Genomic DNA, 17552 nt, shown 5'->3' on the forward strand with positions numbered 1-17552 from the left:
TTATTATCTTTTATATACTTATTTGGTAAACAATTAGATTATACTGTTGTACACCTAGTAGAGTATAATGATATCACATAAAGTATATCAAATAAATATTCTAGTCTAGCCACATTTCTTTCATAGACATTTCAAGATCTTGGCTTATTCTCTTTAATCATAGATTTTACATAGTCCAGACATCTTTTTTTCTTGGACATTATATGGTCTGGTATCTTATGTATATTATCTCTTACAAGGAACACATCCTAAGCTCATAAGGTATATTGAACATGTACTTGTAGTACATTTAGAAGTAAGGATATCATTTATGCAGTACTGAGATGTCAAAACTCTTATTTCATCTCTTTATGGAATTGGCTCATCTCATATAGGCATTTACCTACATTTGCAGTATTTGGTAGCTCTCCAGCATTTCCAGTATATTGCAGTACATGTAAGGCATAGTACAGATGTTTTTAACTTAGTTCAGCACATACATTTACATACATTTATATGCATACATCCAGTACTGTCATTATTGCAGAGAGGATTTCTCATTCTGCCTGTTCTGGGAGTAAAACTCTGATATGATACATTGGTTTTTAAATCAGAGAATTGTAAATAAAATCTTACCCTTCCTGGGGTTTAGCATACAGGCACACACTTTTGGATCTCCAGCTTGACTGCTCTAGGCAAACCAGCCATGACTCGCTACTTTTTCCTGCTTTCATAGCTTTTACTGCCTTTGTTTATTTGTTCTATCTCTGAATCACAGAATGAGTTCACTAGATTTCATTTTAACACAGTTCTAAATAACAAACCTCATCTCTACAAATCTTGCTAAGAAAACCCTATGATAGGGTCTCCTTAGGCTTGCCATAAGTCAGAAATGACTTGAAGAAAGAACAACAAACAACAAAGATCAAAAATTCTCAGTTTGGCTGTCTGCTTGCAGTTTCCTTATATGGGCTGGCCCAGCTAGTCACATTTCCATATGCTAAAATATGAATTCCCTTTCTTATCTGTTATTTGGAATTCCATTGGATAAATTAATTTTAAGTCTATATGTTTAACCTTAACATTTCCCCGTGACACAGTCAGCAACTTTTAGGCATGATTTTTAATACAGTTTTAACCCTTAAATTCAGAATGCGGGATAAGAAGTGACAAAATCATTATTAGTGAACCTGTACAGACAGGCCAAAATAAAGCTGCTTTGGGTCACTTTGGAGGTATGCTATTTAAATGATGCATGCATCCTAAGAGGCCAGAAGCCATGCTCCAATCCTAAGGACTGGAGCGCAGCTTTGGTGCAGCTTCTGGCCTCTTAAGATGCATGTGTCATTTAAACAGCATACCACTAAAGTGACCAGAAGCAGCTTTATTTTGGCCTGTCTGTATGGGCCCACAGACACAGTTTCCATCACTGGATAAGACAAGTGGGAAACTTTGCTGAATTTCTTTCAGTGGTTGAAAGCAAGACTTTAGAACAGATTTGGTAAAAGTTACTTTTTGACTACAACACTCAGAATCTCCCAGCTGCTGGGGATACAAGTCTAAAAAAGTAACATTTCCATGTTCCATAAAGACAAACAAGGTAGGGTAAATAGAACACTGTTTGTAATGTGAACCTCATATTGAATACTGTTTGCTGGTGTATACAGACAGCTGTCTGTCTGGATCCAAGAGTTTATAGGACCATTACTGAGATTTGGAACAGGTGAGGAATGGTGTAACATGAAATTTGTATTGAATGGAAGCAATTTTTTAAAATTGAGAAGCAAAGTCCAAAAAAGCAAAAAAGCAGAAACAGGGTAGCCATCTGGTATCTCAGGTTCATACTCCTTGGACTTTCATGCGGTCCCAGTTAGATAATGAATCTAGTGGAAACTCTGCACCTTCCTGAGATGCTTGTGTGGAATGCTAGCCACTGTATGGACCAACACTTGCCATCTTAGGGGATATACATGTGATATTGTTTTTCATATTCAGCCACTCTGGCTGCTTTTAAAGATGTCAGTTGAAAGCACTCCATAGCTAAACCTTTCTCAGTTTTCCTTTGATTTGAGACCTAGTTCAGTTTTTTTTTATTATTATTATTTAGCTTTGTATGGGAAAATATCCAGTTAGGACAGCTACGTAAAGTTAAGAGTGGTATGTCTAAAAAAACTTTATAATTTCACCAAGCATTTGTGAAAAATGAGGGTTCAGTTTTAAACACAGAGAATAGTTTGATGTGGGAATACTTATAAAGAAAAATATGGATTCTGAGGTGGTATAATCTATTTAAGAGAATGAAATGTCATGGCATAGCTTAGAAAGATTACTTTTTGGATGTAGACTCCCAGAATCTACCAATCAACATGGTTCAAAGGCATTCTGTTTTAGAAATTCTCAGAAGTATAGTCCAAAAAAGGAACATTTGCAAGCTAATATGGGCATCCTAACTGAATAAGCATAAAGGAATAACTTGCATTTCCTGAAATCCAGCATCTCTTAAAGAAATTACAATACTCATGTATAAGTCTAGAATCTTTAGTCAGATAATTAACCACAAAAACTTGAGTCGACTTATCCATGGGTTAGTGTAGGTACTATACTTACTATAAAACAAAGGAAAGAGTGTAATCTGCCCTGGAAGCACTGACTACCTTCTCTTCTCTCATCCATCCAGCCTTTAGTGTGAGCACAAATAGTTATGCCTGCTGGAATTTTGTAGGTTCCTTGGCATTGTTTTTCTTTGCTTCATCTTTAGATTTTTTGTTACATGTCCCTAAGTTTTACCCTCGACTTATTGACAGGTCATATGAAAATCCATAATTTTGGCCCCAAAACCTGCCCTCGACTTATACATGAGATCGACTTATAGTAGAATATATACAGTATCTATGAAACAAAAGCAAGTACTGTAAATAATAACTTCCTCCTTAGTTTTTATTACAAGTAACTGATACTTCAAGGACAGAAAACATTCACAATGTGGAAAAAGTTGTTTGCTTGGCTCGTTCTCAACAACAATAAATCTATACAAAACATATAGATAAAAGCTATAGAAACAATGGGAGGGATATTGATACCATTAAGATGGACAATGGGGACACTGAAGATATTAAAGCAAAGACAAAAAGATTTAAAAGCACCAAAAAGAAAGGGGGGAAATGACTTAACTATAACTATCAGCAAACACAAAGTCATCCGGTAGATAATAAAAAACTGATTTCACAGGCACTGAAGAGCTTCTAGGACTGTAAATTCCAGCTGTTTATGGAGCATCTATAATATTATAGAAAAATGACTTCCACTCACCAAAGTAAAAGAATGACATCTGTTTGCATTTATTGATGGCAGAAACATAAAATGGGTTGGAAGTATGGATAGTTGTCTCTGGTACTAAGTAACTTAGTAAATAAAAAATATGGTAATCGTAAATCAAAGCATATATAATAAAATCAATTGTTTAACTTTCTTCTCTCATGGAACCTAATACATTCAGAACACATATTTTAGTCTTATATTATCACCTTAAGTTGCAAAATGTCCTCCTAAAACCATCCCTTTTCGTCTTGCACTGTTGTTCTTCCCTGCCTGGCCAATTCATGACACCATTACTGAGTGATGAACATGCATGTGTGAACCAGTCCTATTAGTGTAAATAATAAATGACATGGTTTTGTTCAATAGCTAAACAAGAATGTTTGATAAACATAAATATATAAAAAGTCAGAGTGAGCTCTCAGTAAAAGTTGCAAGATACCTCTGGTTTATATGTATTACCTGAGCCCATTCTGCCATTTAATGCTTTATAGTGGTGGTGACCAGAAATGGGTTTTTAATATGAACATTATACGTGAATGGAAATATGTCTCTTTTTCATTTAACCATAAAATTGTTTTAGAAATATATTTTTAAAAAGAGTCATAAAGCATTATAATAAATGCTGACCTTGTCAAAACCTATTAAATTAAAAAAAGAAGAACAGTAGAAAAATCTGTACTTGTGTAAATTTTGATGTACTTCCATTATTCTGAAAAAATGGTACTTTCTTTAGTTTAAGAAAAACTAAAGGAAAAATACAGGCAGTGACTGTATGACAGTATTTTGAGGATGTTCCATTAAAATAAAGCATGACAATTCAGCACTTAATTCTTAGTATCTGCCTAACAGTGAGGTTGCTTCCTATTGAAGACAGAACAAGCACCACTAACAGGATTAAGTACATTACACTGGGAAAACAAAATAAAGAAATTGATTGTTCTCATTGGTGTCATTTCTTCTCAGGGGATTTTACTCATGGGTTTTGTCCTTCAAATGTCTACTTTTTAGCAATCAACTTCAGCATATAGAGATGAACTGAGCATATGTTTAGAGTGACATGTTGAAATGATGCCACAGGAAAGTAATAAAAGAAATTTTCTTGAGGAGCAGTTAGTAATCATATACTTGTGAATTTACTGTACATTCTCCACATTTCTTTGTACTTCAAATATGGAATTGCTTACTAAAATTTTGTTTTGAGTATCTACTGAAAAGGAGATAAACATAATAAAATGGATTTTCAGAAAGCTTACACAGAATGTGGTTTGCATTAACTGCAATGCAAAACAAATTAAGGGTGTGTTGGTAAAGCCTGCTTTTCATATGGTTGAGACGTATACTTCTGTAAAAATTGCAGGGTCCTGCTTATAGACTATTTACTCAGTCAATAGTTTTTTTAAAAAACCTCATTGACGCAAAAGCTTGAAGACAGGGTCTGCATGGTTCCTTTCTAAATATCTTGTTTGCTGGGAAATTATCTTGTTCAGATGGTTACCCAAAATAAAATAAATATTTAAAAGCCACAAAAGTGGATAAACATTTCTCTGAAAGGAAAAACCAATGCAAAATAACTCCATCATTAGGACTATGTTGTGACTACATTGTGGAAGTTTGTATGCATAGTGCCTTGGTAGCCTTGTACTCTGAAGTATTATCAGCGTACAGCTCTCCGAAATTGCCTTTTATGGTGTATGCAGATATTCTTTCATTATTTGTTTCTTCGAAAACCTCGTACTTGTGCTTTCTGGTACTATGGATAACAAGATTTTTAAAAAAAATCTTCAATTAATGTTTTCTATAATAAATTTTAAATCAGGCTTTCTGAAACATCATGTGGCTTAAGGGTTCTTTGACCCATTAATTCCTATATGTTAAAGTGGAAAGTAGCAGGCTGAAGTTTTCCATCAGCTTTTAGTTCATTATCGAAGACTTGTTTTGTTATTCTTTGCACTTGTATCTGTGTCTTGGAGCTGAACCCATGAGTGAAGAATTCAATGTGCAATGCTGCCCTTTAATGGGTTTTGCTCTCTATTGACTTTCACTCATTTTCATTCCCCTTGTTAATATCTTATAGGAAAAGCCTTACCAGTGTTCTGAATGCAACAAAGCTTTCAGTCAGAAACGTGGCCTCGATGAACACATGAGGACCCATACAGGAGAGAAGCCATTCCAGTGTGATGTGAGTTGGTTTTCCTTTTCATCTACTTGTGTTTCATCCAAAGATGAATGCCAGGGGTTTATTTCCTATAAACACAATCAGCTGTGCAGAAGTCCCATTGAACTCAGTGGGACTTCTTTCTGAGCACACATGCTTCAGATTGCACTGTCAACCTATTTTGCATATTGTATAAATTTATAGCACTTTGCAGTACAGTGGCCCCTCCTAACTCACGGATCTTAGATCCACACCCTCGATTACCCGCTGAGGGGTGACCTCCACTGTTTCCAATGGTGTGCATGCCTGGGCTGTGCACATGGGGGCACACCCCATTCAAGCCTATGAAGCGTGTATATGCATGAGCCTTCATTTGTGTGGGGGTGTGTGTTCCAGAATGGATGCCCCAAAAAAACAGAGGGCCAGCTGTACTTCCCAATATTTTTTTTTCATTAATGGACACAGAATGCTTTTCTTTTGCTTCTTTAACAGCACAATACTTTAATTGTTTCTTTGGAATTAAGCTCCTCTGAATTCAATGGGACTTACTTCCCAAGAAAACACGCATAGGATTATGCTGTAAGAATACCTGCTTGCCTAGGAGTTGCCCCATGGATCTTAGGCAGTTTTCTTTAATGAGACTTAACTCCCAGTCATGTATAGATTTGTACTGTATATGAAGTACATATTACTACAAACAAGAGTTAAGAGTTTCGCAGACCTTTATTTGAACCTGCTGATAAACAAGCCACATCTTATTTAAATCTTATTCAAGAAGCAACATTTATTTACTTTCCAAAGGAGTGGTCTTGCCAATCTGTCATGGGAGGAACAATGAAAAGTGCTGCATCATCTTGAGATTAACAAAATGGCACAAATACAGGAAAATTCTTGTTAACCATGTCAGGCCATTTTAGTGTCTGCATGTGAGTCTTGAGAGTGAATGTGGAAAACTTTCAATATCCTGCATTGTGCAGTGGAACTAGATCATGAGGAGAGGGGGAAAGTAAGTAGATACTATAGTCCTGGGACAGTATAGAATGGTGATATTCTGCTAGTGCAAATAACATTTTATGCATGGGCACCTAGTTCCAAATTCTCTACAAGAGAAAGGGATTCCAAGCCAATTGCACAAGTAATGGTGTGCCTAGGGACCACAGGGGACACACTTGCTATTGATTTGTGTGACTGGAAAAACTAATGGAACTCTGCTAGCACACCGTTTTCTTCTACTGATGTAGTGGTATGCTTATGTCTTGCTTCATGTCCTTTATTTCTTTTTACTTTTATTAATAACTTCATTAATGTAAAAGAATCATAGAATCATAGAGTTGGAAGAGACTGCAAGGGCCATCCAGTCCAACCCCCTGCCATGCAGGAAATCCAGATCAAAACATCCCCGACAGAAAAGAGCTGTATGGGATAATGTTTGTACATGAATTGCTGTTAAAACATTCTTGAAATGATGAGATAATACCTCTAGCTCAGTTCTATATGAAGTTTTGTAAGTCAGCCATAGACATTTATTTATTTTCATAGCAGCATGTCCCAATTCTGTGTATGTTTAGTGAGAGGTAAGCCTCTTTATGTTCAGTAAGACCTTCAGGTAAGGGCCAAAACTAGGTGATATGCAAAATACATACATGCTTTTCGCACATCTAGTTTCAACATTTAATAACAATATGGAGAGACCCCATTCAGGATCCAGACACAAAGGTTAAGCTTTTCCTCCCACAGTACAGTCCTGATGATAAAGACCATCCCCTGAATCTGTTATTATCCTCCTATCCCATGAAAAGGTTTCCACTGGCAGTTGATGGCACACTCCTGTCAATGCTACTTTATTAAATTTAAGAAAAAAGCACAGATGAATGAAATACAAACATGTGCTTTCAAACATGTAGGATTACATGCTTTAGTTTTCAGGCTGCTTGCAATGTCTGCTTCATTTCCCATAGCAATTTTTCTTAATTTTAGTGTTCATAATTACATATATAGACTCTCCACACATCAAGGATGTCTATTTGGGGAAATGTTTTTAAGACTGCATCTTTTTTGTTTCTTTCTGGCTATGTAAGTGATGTAAAGGAAATTACTGCCCATTCTAAAATCATAAAAGTACCTACTAGAAATGCTTACGTCAATTAGACGGTTGCCACTGAAACCTAAAGATTATGGTTTTCCTTTTCTGATAGTTTCTTCTTTCCTTTGTTCAATGGTATAATGAATTGTTATAGAATGATTTTTTGGATTATAATTCTATTTCTATTCTATAATTCTATTTTGGTATTTACGTTTAAAGGTTATCTATCTATTAGCCTATTTGGACACATGCAAAGTTTGAGAGAGTGTTGCAGATGTCAAGTACTGTGAGAAGATGTCAGATCTAAAGGCAAATAGTCTTTAGTTTTTTGTGGGTTTTTCAGGCTATTAGTCTTGTATGCTATTATCTACTTCCTATTTTGGGAAGGATATCGACCTCTGCTTCTAGATGATAAAAGAGGCAAACCTGCAAATTTTGTTACAGTAGGAATGTTATTTTTTTAAAAAATAATAATTGTAGCTCCAAAGTGCAAAAATAATGCTGAAGTAATTATTATAGTTCACCCTTTTAAAAGTAATTATTTACTCCTCATTTCTCAAAAGTAACTAAACTACAAAAGTAGTTATCTTTTTAGGCCCAAAACAGACAGGCCAAAAGAAGTGGCTTCTGGCCACCTCCCCCCCAAAGCGTACAGAAGCTGCTCTGAGGCAGCAGGAGTCGAACTTTTCAGGAGTGGATTTAATCTGCTTCTGCTGGCAGACTGTTTGGGACCATGGCAGTGGTCTGCTTCAGGAGTGGGCCATGTGGTCATCATGGTCCCAGCCCAATTGGGGTTGGAGTGGCCTTTGGCCACTCCTATTGGGCCACCCACTTCAACCCTTAGTTGTATTTTTAAAGCCTGGATATTATAAGCTGCTGGACCACAGTCCCTTCCCACTCCAACTATCTCAACAATCACAGCAGAGCATGACACAAGGCATTAGTCACTATGTAATATTCTTCCTGTACTGTTTAGTGAGGCCACATCCCTGTAACTATAAAGATAACCAAAGAAAATATACCTAGATTGCAAAAGGAGGGATATTTTCTTTCTTTAAGTAGCAACTGTAGTGTGATGTCCCTATATCTTTTTTACTGGGGAAAGGGACTAATTTTAAGTAATTAGTAATTTGTAATTCATTACTTACGAACTTATGTGTTTGGCTATTTGAGTTTACTTCTCTATAATAAACTGCCTCCATGTTAGTAGGAAATTTGGTTTCAAAAAGTATCCGCTTACACTAGTGTTTTATGAAAGATCCTGCCTAGATAATTTAGTTACATGCTTTCTTAAAAAGGATTTCATGCTCAAATACAAGGAGAAATTTGGAAAGAGTGCATATTCTGCAATATTTCACAGATGGAAATAGATACAATTCTCTGTCCTTATAACAGTTCTCTTTCCCCACTTTAGCTACAATCTTCTGTTAAGTTTCCTGAGAGTTAGCCTCACTGAAGACAATGAGACTCACTTTCTGAATAAACATACATACAAACACTGTAACAATTATTGCCAAAATACCATTCATCAACCTGGTATTATGCTTTGTTGTTGCTATACAGATAACCAAAATAATAATGATTGGTTGGTTAAAAAATATTCTGGAGATTTTGTGCAACATTAAACATATTATGTTATCAACAATTCACTGTGGTTCCTATCACTGAAACATGAAAAAGATAGTGCTTGGAAATTCACTGTTTGGGACTCTTATGGCCATGATGGTTGTAGGATTCTGGGAGTTATAGTCCAAAAATATTTTTCAAAGTTGTACATTATGTGATGGCTTAGGGCCTTATCACACAAGGCACCTACTGTGCTGGAATCATGGCCCAAACGCTTCAGAAGTGCAGAGGTGCGATCGCCGGTCGCACTTCTGAAGCATCACTGAAGCACATCCCGCTCTTCTCCCATTGGTGAATCATTCGTGGATCAGCCATTTCTGTAATAACAGGATCTTCCATTATTACACCAGTTTGCAGCAGTCCCAAGGTGTCCTCAGCATGGGCAGCTTGAAGCTTCTCCTTTGTGGCCGCCTGTTTCGGCCCAATGCCTTCCATCCTTTCATAGGTCGGTAAAATGAGTACCTTTTGTTTAAATGGAATAGGTATTTGGCCTCTGAAATGTGTTTTGTTTGGTTCCCCCCTCCCACTTAATGTCTATTTTTACTTTCCAATTTAAAACATTGATTGCATACAGAATAATGCAAAACTAAGGATTTGTAAAGCCAAATGTCCATATGTCATGGTACACCAGGGTTCTGGGATAGCCTGTGTTATTCATGATTGAAATGCTGATTCATTCTGTCCAAACATTTTTGTTACAAGCATAAGCAGCTAATAATGTATATATATTAGCACTTGGCTCATCTATTCTCTGGCAAGCAGAAAAGTAACCCTAGAACAAACCATAGTTTTGCATTAGTTTTGCTAGGTCGTGCCAGATCCCAGCATCACACTAACCAAATTGTAGGCAGAAGCCGTTCTGGGTTGTTGTAATGTCCAGACATCATATCTAAATTTGCATAACTTACTAGCTGTGGTTTCCAAGGGGCTGCCAAACAGAATGAAAGCTTTGCTGTTGTATCTGAATTCACAAATTGCCAAATCACTGTAGGATGTCCTCCATGGCTGTTGGGAGCTCGTGATATTTCACATGTCTTTTGAAAAGTGAGATGGAGTCTTTGACCAGAATCCAGTTGCAGGTTTACACTGATTTAAATACAGTTTAACATTTGGTTGCACTTTCTCCTAGCAGGATGCACAAAGGTGGTATCTTATTCAAGACTGTGCAAGGTCTATGATGCTGGCATAAATCATTGTGCAAGCTTAGGAGCACTGCCCTATTATATAAGTGCTCCTATTTTGTGAATTGTTGAGTCCTGAACTGTGGTAATGACATTATCATCATCATCATCTCCATAATCTTTTCTTCTCTGGGGCCAACAATACCCAGTTTGTCAAACATTCTTCATAGGATTTAGTTTCAAGACCCTGCACTATCCTGGACATGTTCAAATGTTAGTGTCGTTTTTAAATGAAGTCACAGAGAGGACTAGACATACACGGCACCCTTCCCTTACACAGGGTATCTGTTCTGGATACCCAGCATAAGGGATATTCTGCGGATGCTCGAGCCCCATTTAAAACAAGGGGGCTCGTGCACGCAGCGCGGCATGTTGCACGTGCCTTAGGCACATGCACCATTTCCTTTTATGGTGAGCGGCTTTCAGCGTAAATTGAAAGCCGCGTAAAGCATGCCCACGTATGACACAGGCACATTTTACTATTGTAAATTTGGTCTGGATAGGCCAGAACAGAGCAGCACAATAACTAATCTGGACACTTTGCTTCTGTTAGTGGAGGCTACAATCACATTACTTTTTTTTAGCCTACATTATTTAGTATTGCTATTCTGTTCTGTTAGAGGGATGTAAATCTTTACTTCTTTCATTTTCACATGAAAGAATGAATTATTTCAAATCTCATCCCTCACACAAACTGCTGAATGAGTTTACGAGAATTTTGGTGCATTCTTCAATGCCTTTAAACACTTTTTTTGGGTGAAAAATTCATTTGTGAATAAAGTTATATTGTGTAAAAAATCCAATATTTTGCAGCATATTCTGTGTAGAAAAATCTTATAGTGGTTTATCATTTTCTCATTTTCCTACTGGATGTCTCATCATATCAAGACATCTTTTCTTTTTAGAGAGATCATTTGCAAGGATTCTTTACATCTCTACTACACTAAGGCACTTAGTTTGTTTTCATATACACAACCGCTGTGCTGCTTTCCTCTCATATCTTGGACTTTTATATCTAGAAATTCAGTATTCTTTTTATTTAGTCCCATTTTATTTTTTTATCTGGATTTGTAGTGTGATACTTGGCAAAATTATCATCTATCATATGATAGACATTGTTGAATTTTACCAGTGGAGGCTGCAGGTGTTACGTATATATTCTCAGTTTTTCACTTGTCTCAGGAAAGACTACATGCCAGGAAGAAGTATATTTCCCTTAACATTTTAACTTTCCACAGAAAGTAGAAGCATTTAAATATGTAATTTTTAACCTAGAACAGTGGTTGTCAGCCACTGGTCTTCTAAACATTTTGGACTTCTTACAGCCAGACAATGTCCAGTAATTCTGGAGGTTAAAGTCCTAAGCAGCTAGAGAACCAAAGGTTGAGATGCACTGAGTCTGAAGTGATATACTCCCAGGAGGGGTTGTATGTGTGGTATATCTAAATACAGTATTAAACTGTTAGCATACATTTCTCTTACTAGGATACATCTTTGTTCTGAAAAGTAGTTAGCATATTGTTGATACTTAAACTTGCCCATTTAAATTCTCACATTACACATTTAAATACATTAAACGTTCAGTTAAATGTATATGCTTGATCAGCATATTTCAATTGCTTTTTCTTTAACTTTCAGAGATAGTATTCATATTTTAGAACATTTCAGCAACAAAAAATTGCTTGCATACCTTAACTTTCAAAATATGACAGAAAGCCTATATTTTGTGTCTCGCCTTTCCTATTTGAAGCAATTCCTATTATAAATTTTCTTCATGCATTAAAGTATCACTTTAAAATCCTTTTTATTGCTTTGTTTTATTTTAACCTAGCAATGAATACTTCTCTGTTTGTTTGTAGGCTTTTAAATATTGAAGCTATAGCATATCAAGTGCAGTTTACTTTTCAATGAGAAATAGGTATTTAGTGTGCATCTGTAAGCAGTTTATTCTTCTCCTTTTGCAAAGATAATGTGCCATTGTTAAACTGTCATCACTGCATGATTGAGACTCATTAAAAGCTCCTTACTGGTAGCAGAATTTGACACAGCCCATCTGCTGAGGTTGGTATTCTTACAGTGTATTTCCAGTAGGATAAGTAATGCCTCTAAGATGTTCATGCATGTGCGTTTATGCAAATATGGCTGTCTGTAATTTACAGGGTTATATCTGTTTATTGTAGCATCTGCCTCTGTTAGGGTTACCATTTTTTTGAATCTGATTTTTAAAAAAGACATTTAATTGTGCAGAAGCAACGGTCAGATGATCTCCTCTTTAACTGACATGGTCCAATGGTCCACAGGCAAAGTACAGATGCATCAACATGTCCTGAGTCAAAATATGGATATTCTTCTAGTATCACATTTTCATAATGAGGATCACTATGAAACCCCAAAGTTATTGTGATCACACATTGCCTCCACTCTTCCAGATGTTCAAACAAAAACCCACCAAATAGTGATACCTTTATTGGACAACTAAAATGCACAATATACTTGTGGCAAGCTTTCGAAGCTACACTGACTTCTTTATCAGGCAATATGTTACAAACCAAACAGGAGAAAAAAAATTGGAGATGTTAGTAAAATGCCTGCATTTTGTTGTTTCTGTCCTTAGTTAAGATGTATGAGGACAGAAACTAAAGGACTGTATTCACAGCTTGTGGTGCTCCTGCTTCAGATGTCAGCTCAAATTGACATGACAGCCAGGAATGCTTGCTATCAGCTTCGGTTTACCCTTCCTGGAGCCTGGGGACCTAAAAATTGTGGTACACACACTGGTAACCTCATGACTTGATCTTTGCAATGCATTCTATATAAATCTAAATTTATTTATTTATAATCTGATTGTATGTACAGCGCTGTGTAAATCTACAGCGCTAGATTAATAATAATAATAATAATAATAATAGGGCTGCCCTTGTGTCTAGTTCGGAAACTTCAACTAGACCAAAATATGGCAGCCAGATTGGTCACTGGGAGTTCCAGGTGTGACCATATAACATCAATTTTAAAGTCCCTTAATTGGCTCCCCATTAGTTTCCGAGCACAGTACAAGATGTTGGTTATGACCTTTAAAGCCCTTCATGGCTTCAGCCCAGCTTATCTACGGAATCGCCTTTATCTATACAATCCGCCCCACACACTTAGGTTCTCTGGAAAAAATTTATTTCAGACAGTAAAAACTAAGCTGGCTGCGGTTACCCAGAGGACCTTCTCTTGTGCTGTTCTCAAGTTCTGGAATGGCCTGCCGGAGAAGACCCACCATATTACCAATCTTGACAGCTTTAAAAAGGTGGTCAAGATGGATCTCTTCTGACAGGCCTTCCCAGATTAGCAGCTCAGTTGGCCCCATTGACTACCCCGTCTTGTCCATTTTAATAATTTTAACGGTATTATTTTATTGTTACTATTTATAATTATGATTAATTGGCTTTGGTGGGTAGGTGGGTTTCTGGGACATTATATTGTATTGTATTTTAATGTTTTAACGTTGTTAGCTGCCTTGATCTTAATGGAGAGGTGGGGTATTATTATTATTATTATTATTATTATTATTATTATTCCACTCCCCTTTCCCTACTAGCTCTGCCTTAAACATATCACTTCTACTTGCTCTACACAATGGCTGGCTCTAAGATCCATATAGATTGTGATTACAAAAAACAAAACAAAACATGCGTATGTGTGGTTACTGCAAGTTCACCACCACCTCTCTCTTTTTGTTCTAGCTCATGAACTAAAAAGATATACAGAATAGCATATTGCCAGTTCTTGGCCTGCACTATTTACTTTGCTCTACATCAGAAAAATATTTACCATGGTTCAGTGTACAAATTTGCCAAATTTCATAGTTCTAACCCAGAGTATATGATTTTAGGCTTAACTGTTCTGTACTCCTCCTGTACTCTGTAAAGATATTTTTGATTTAATCTCTTTGATTGAAGAGTAAGTGGTTCCTGAGCCACCTTGGCTGTGCAGTCACACCTGGGAAGGTTCCAGCTCTGTGTCATTAAACTGGAAGTTTAGGACTTGAAAGATTAATATTTCCTTTTTAGCTCAGCTCTCACTAGGTGGATGTGTTAGGTTACAGTCAGGTTAGAGCCTAACTTTATAATATGCTGCAGCTGGATCCTGGTTGTAACACTTCCAGCTGTAGCATGGGGTTGCTATAGTTTTAAAGTTCAGCTTCATATGTATCCAACACATTTATCTAGTAAGGGATGAGCTGAGAAAATAAACATTACTCTCTCAAATCCCAAATGAACAAGGAGATACAGTGCCAGGGATACAAAACCTTAGATACTAGAGATGTAAATGTTTGCTTATTTTAGCTTCTCACACATTAACAAAAAGATTCGAATAATTTATTATCCCATGGGTAAAATTATGAGAATTCTGTACATTTTTTTCATTTTTCCCCCATTTAACTTTTAATGAAAAAAAAATACATGAAAAAGTACTACCTTTTATATAACCTGTTGTGTCTTCATTGGCTTGTAATTTCAGCTGATCACTTTCAGGCTGTGGGAAGAAGACAACCAATCATTCTTTATCTCAGTGGTCTCCCTTGACTTTGGCTGAGGGACATCAGTGCTATTGGTAGAACAGGTTAAGACACTACACAGTAGCCTTGTAAATAAGGCCACATTTATATTTTTATTTTTTGCCAAGCTCCTAAAAGACTACTTTCTGTGCTGATCACAGAAGAGAGAGCTATTCTTCCTCCCTGGCTAGGAAGACAAACCACGTAGGCTGGTAGAACAGAAGCAAAACCATTCATCCCTTCTCTATTAACCTTCTAGCTTCCATGTGTTGATTTCCATGCCTGCATAGAATCCCTGGTTTTTCATAGCTACATACAAGACTGTTCTCAAGGCCCCATTTGATAATCAATTCCTGGCATATTAAAACTAAAACAGGGATATAAATAATACAACCTTCCTGATGTTGCACTGCAAGTCCTAGCATATCTCACTCTGTATATGCTGGCTAGGAATATAGGGACAGAATTCAACAACATCTGGAGGGGTTTCAGACCCCACTCCTGATTTACCAAATGTGGAGTTATCTGAAGAATGAAATCTGAGAGAATGTGCAGAATAGCAAATAAAATATTAATTTCCTTCTCAGATCCTTTATATCCATACCACACCATCTTATACAATTGTAACTCTGTTGTTCTTTGTTTCTTGAATAGGGACTGCTTCATCCATTGTGATGCAAGCCATCCAAATTTTGCAACGTTAAAGTATCTCAGTGACACATTTAAAAAAAATCTACATTTCTCTGCTTCCAAAATGAGGACAAAGGATTGCCTTCTTGCTTATCTGTGGTTATACATAATGTCAAGTGATTGGATATGTGTTTATGCAATTTTTTAGATGTATTCAGTCAGTTTAATGGTTTTGTTTTATGTTTTCTCTCTTTTTTTTAATCTGTGCTTTAGGTTTGTGACTTGTCATTCAGTTTGAAGAAAATGCTGATCCGACACAAGCTGACTCACAATTCAAACCGCCCCATGGCTGAATGCCAGCTGTGCCACAAAAAGTTTACAAGAAATGACTACCTCAAAGTGCACATGGAAAATGTCCATGGAGAAACTGACAGCTAATTTTGGCTTACACAAAAAAGAGTGCCTAGCATTCCCTTTAAGGGTGTATAAACTCCAGACTTCTGACCTGATTAGTGAGTGCAAGACACACATACACATAAAACCTCTCATATGTTCATATAATTGCTTTATTGTCCAAGTTAAACAAGGTTCAAACAGAAATAACTAATTTAAGTGTGAATTTAACCTTTAATGGGAAAAAACTCACTCAAATCTCTCATATTTTTGTCATGCTTCAATTTATGTTCCTCTGTGTGGTGAAATCAATACTAAAATTACAGTCCAAGATGCAGTTAAAGTTGCAACAGCCATTTTGTAAACTAACAGCATGCAACTACATATCCCAATGGGAAACGTTTTCCTCTCTGTTCTAGCTCCATGTGCAGGAGATTTAGATTCTAGTTATGCTGGAGTTTTGGTAGGGATCCTAATGGCTGCACCTGTAAAATTGATCAGTTATTACATGAGTGTATTTAAAGAATGTGTGTTTTGCTTCTTACTGGAGTGTAAGCAATATTGAGCTCAATGAGAGCTACTTCATAAAAGAAATAATGGGATCGAACTACTTATCCTGGAAGGAGTTCAAATTATCGTTTCAGGATTTGGTAGGTGGGAGTACAAGGATGGAGATTGTATCATTCACATAGTGGTTGACTGCAGCTCCCTTCATCTCTCATTGGTTATACAGGCTAGGGATGGTGGAAGTCACAGTCCAATGACATCAGTAGGGGTAGATGTTTTCCACCCCTATGGTATTCATGTGGAATACATTCTCATGCAAAATAACCCTGGAAAGCTTTAGTGACTTTAAATTAGGGTTGCCATTTGTCCTGAAAAACCTGGAAAATCCCATATTGAAGGGACTAAAAATTATGCCAACTGGCTGGGCCAGTTGAAGCAGTAAATCCCAGATTTCTTCTTTATCACAGGATGACAGGTACCATATATACTCAACTATAAGCTGACATCATGTATAAGTGGACAGCAGGTTTTGGGGCCAAAATTATGGATTTTGATATGTCTTAGCGGGGTTTAACAAAGGATGCAAGGATGAAGCAAAAGAAAACAGTGCCAGAAAACTTACAAAATTCCAGCAGGCATAACTGGTTGGCTTCATGGATGAGAAAATAAAGAGGGGGTGTGAGTGCTTCTAGAACAGATGACACTCTTGCCTTTCACCAGTGGATGGTTCCTTTTTTTAAAAGAAATAAGAATTTAAGCACAGTACAATACTTAAACTGACTATTGGAGTAGTCAACTCAGATTTTTGTAGTCAATGTTTTGACTAAAATTTTTAGACTTATACACGAGTATATACAGTGGGTTAAAATATGGCAGTGGTGATGAACCAGGAAACCATGCAGAAAGACTGACACTGGTGGGAGCCTCAACTTGACTAGCAGGTTCCAGTTGCTACTGAGAAGGCATAGCATTGCCACCTTATTCTTCCATTCCATTCCCTCCCTCTTCCCCTGACCAGAAGGTGGGAAAGGAAAGGTGGTGAGCAGAGATGGCCTTGGGTTGTGTGGTGATTGTATCGGCAGTTTGAGCTTAGGACTACACAACCAGGTAGAACTTTATTTCCAAAAGGAGTCCCTT

The 17552-nt window shown here is 36.8% G+C and overlaps 1 protein-coding gene across 3 annotated transcripts in view; it reads left to right on the plus strand.

The window, feature by feature from the left end:
* The window catches only part of PRDM5 (PR/SET domain 5), a 106500-nt gene extending 89665 nt beyond the window's left edge, over nucleotides 1–16835 (plus strand). For all 3 annotated transcript variants that reach the window (XM_042466454.1, XM_042466455.1, XM_042466456.1), the window contains 2 exons: nucleotides 5372–5476; nucleotides 15789–16835. In XM_042466454.1, the coding sequence (XP_042322388.1) occupies nucleotides 5372–5476; nucleotides 15789–15953 (270 nt within the window). In that variant the 3' untranslated portion in view covers nucleotides 15954–16835. The remainder of the gene's footprint in view (nucleotides 1–5371; nucleotides 5477–15788) is intronic.
* Nucleotides 16836–17552: the final 717 nt, after the last annotated feature.

The sequence above is a fragment of the Sceloporus undulatus genome, chromosome 5, assembly GCF_019175285.1.
Source record: "Sceloporus undulatus isolate JIND9_A2432 ecotype Alabama chromosome 5, SceUnd_v1.1, whole genome shotgun sequence".
Taxonomy (NCBI): Eukaryota; Metazoa; Chordata; class Lepidosauria; order Squamata; family Phrynosomatidae; genus Sceloporus; species Sceloporus undulatus.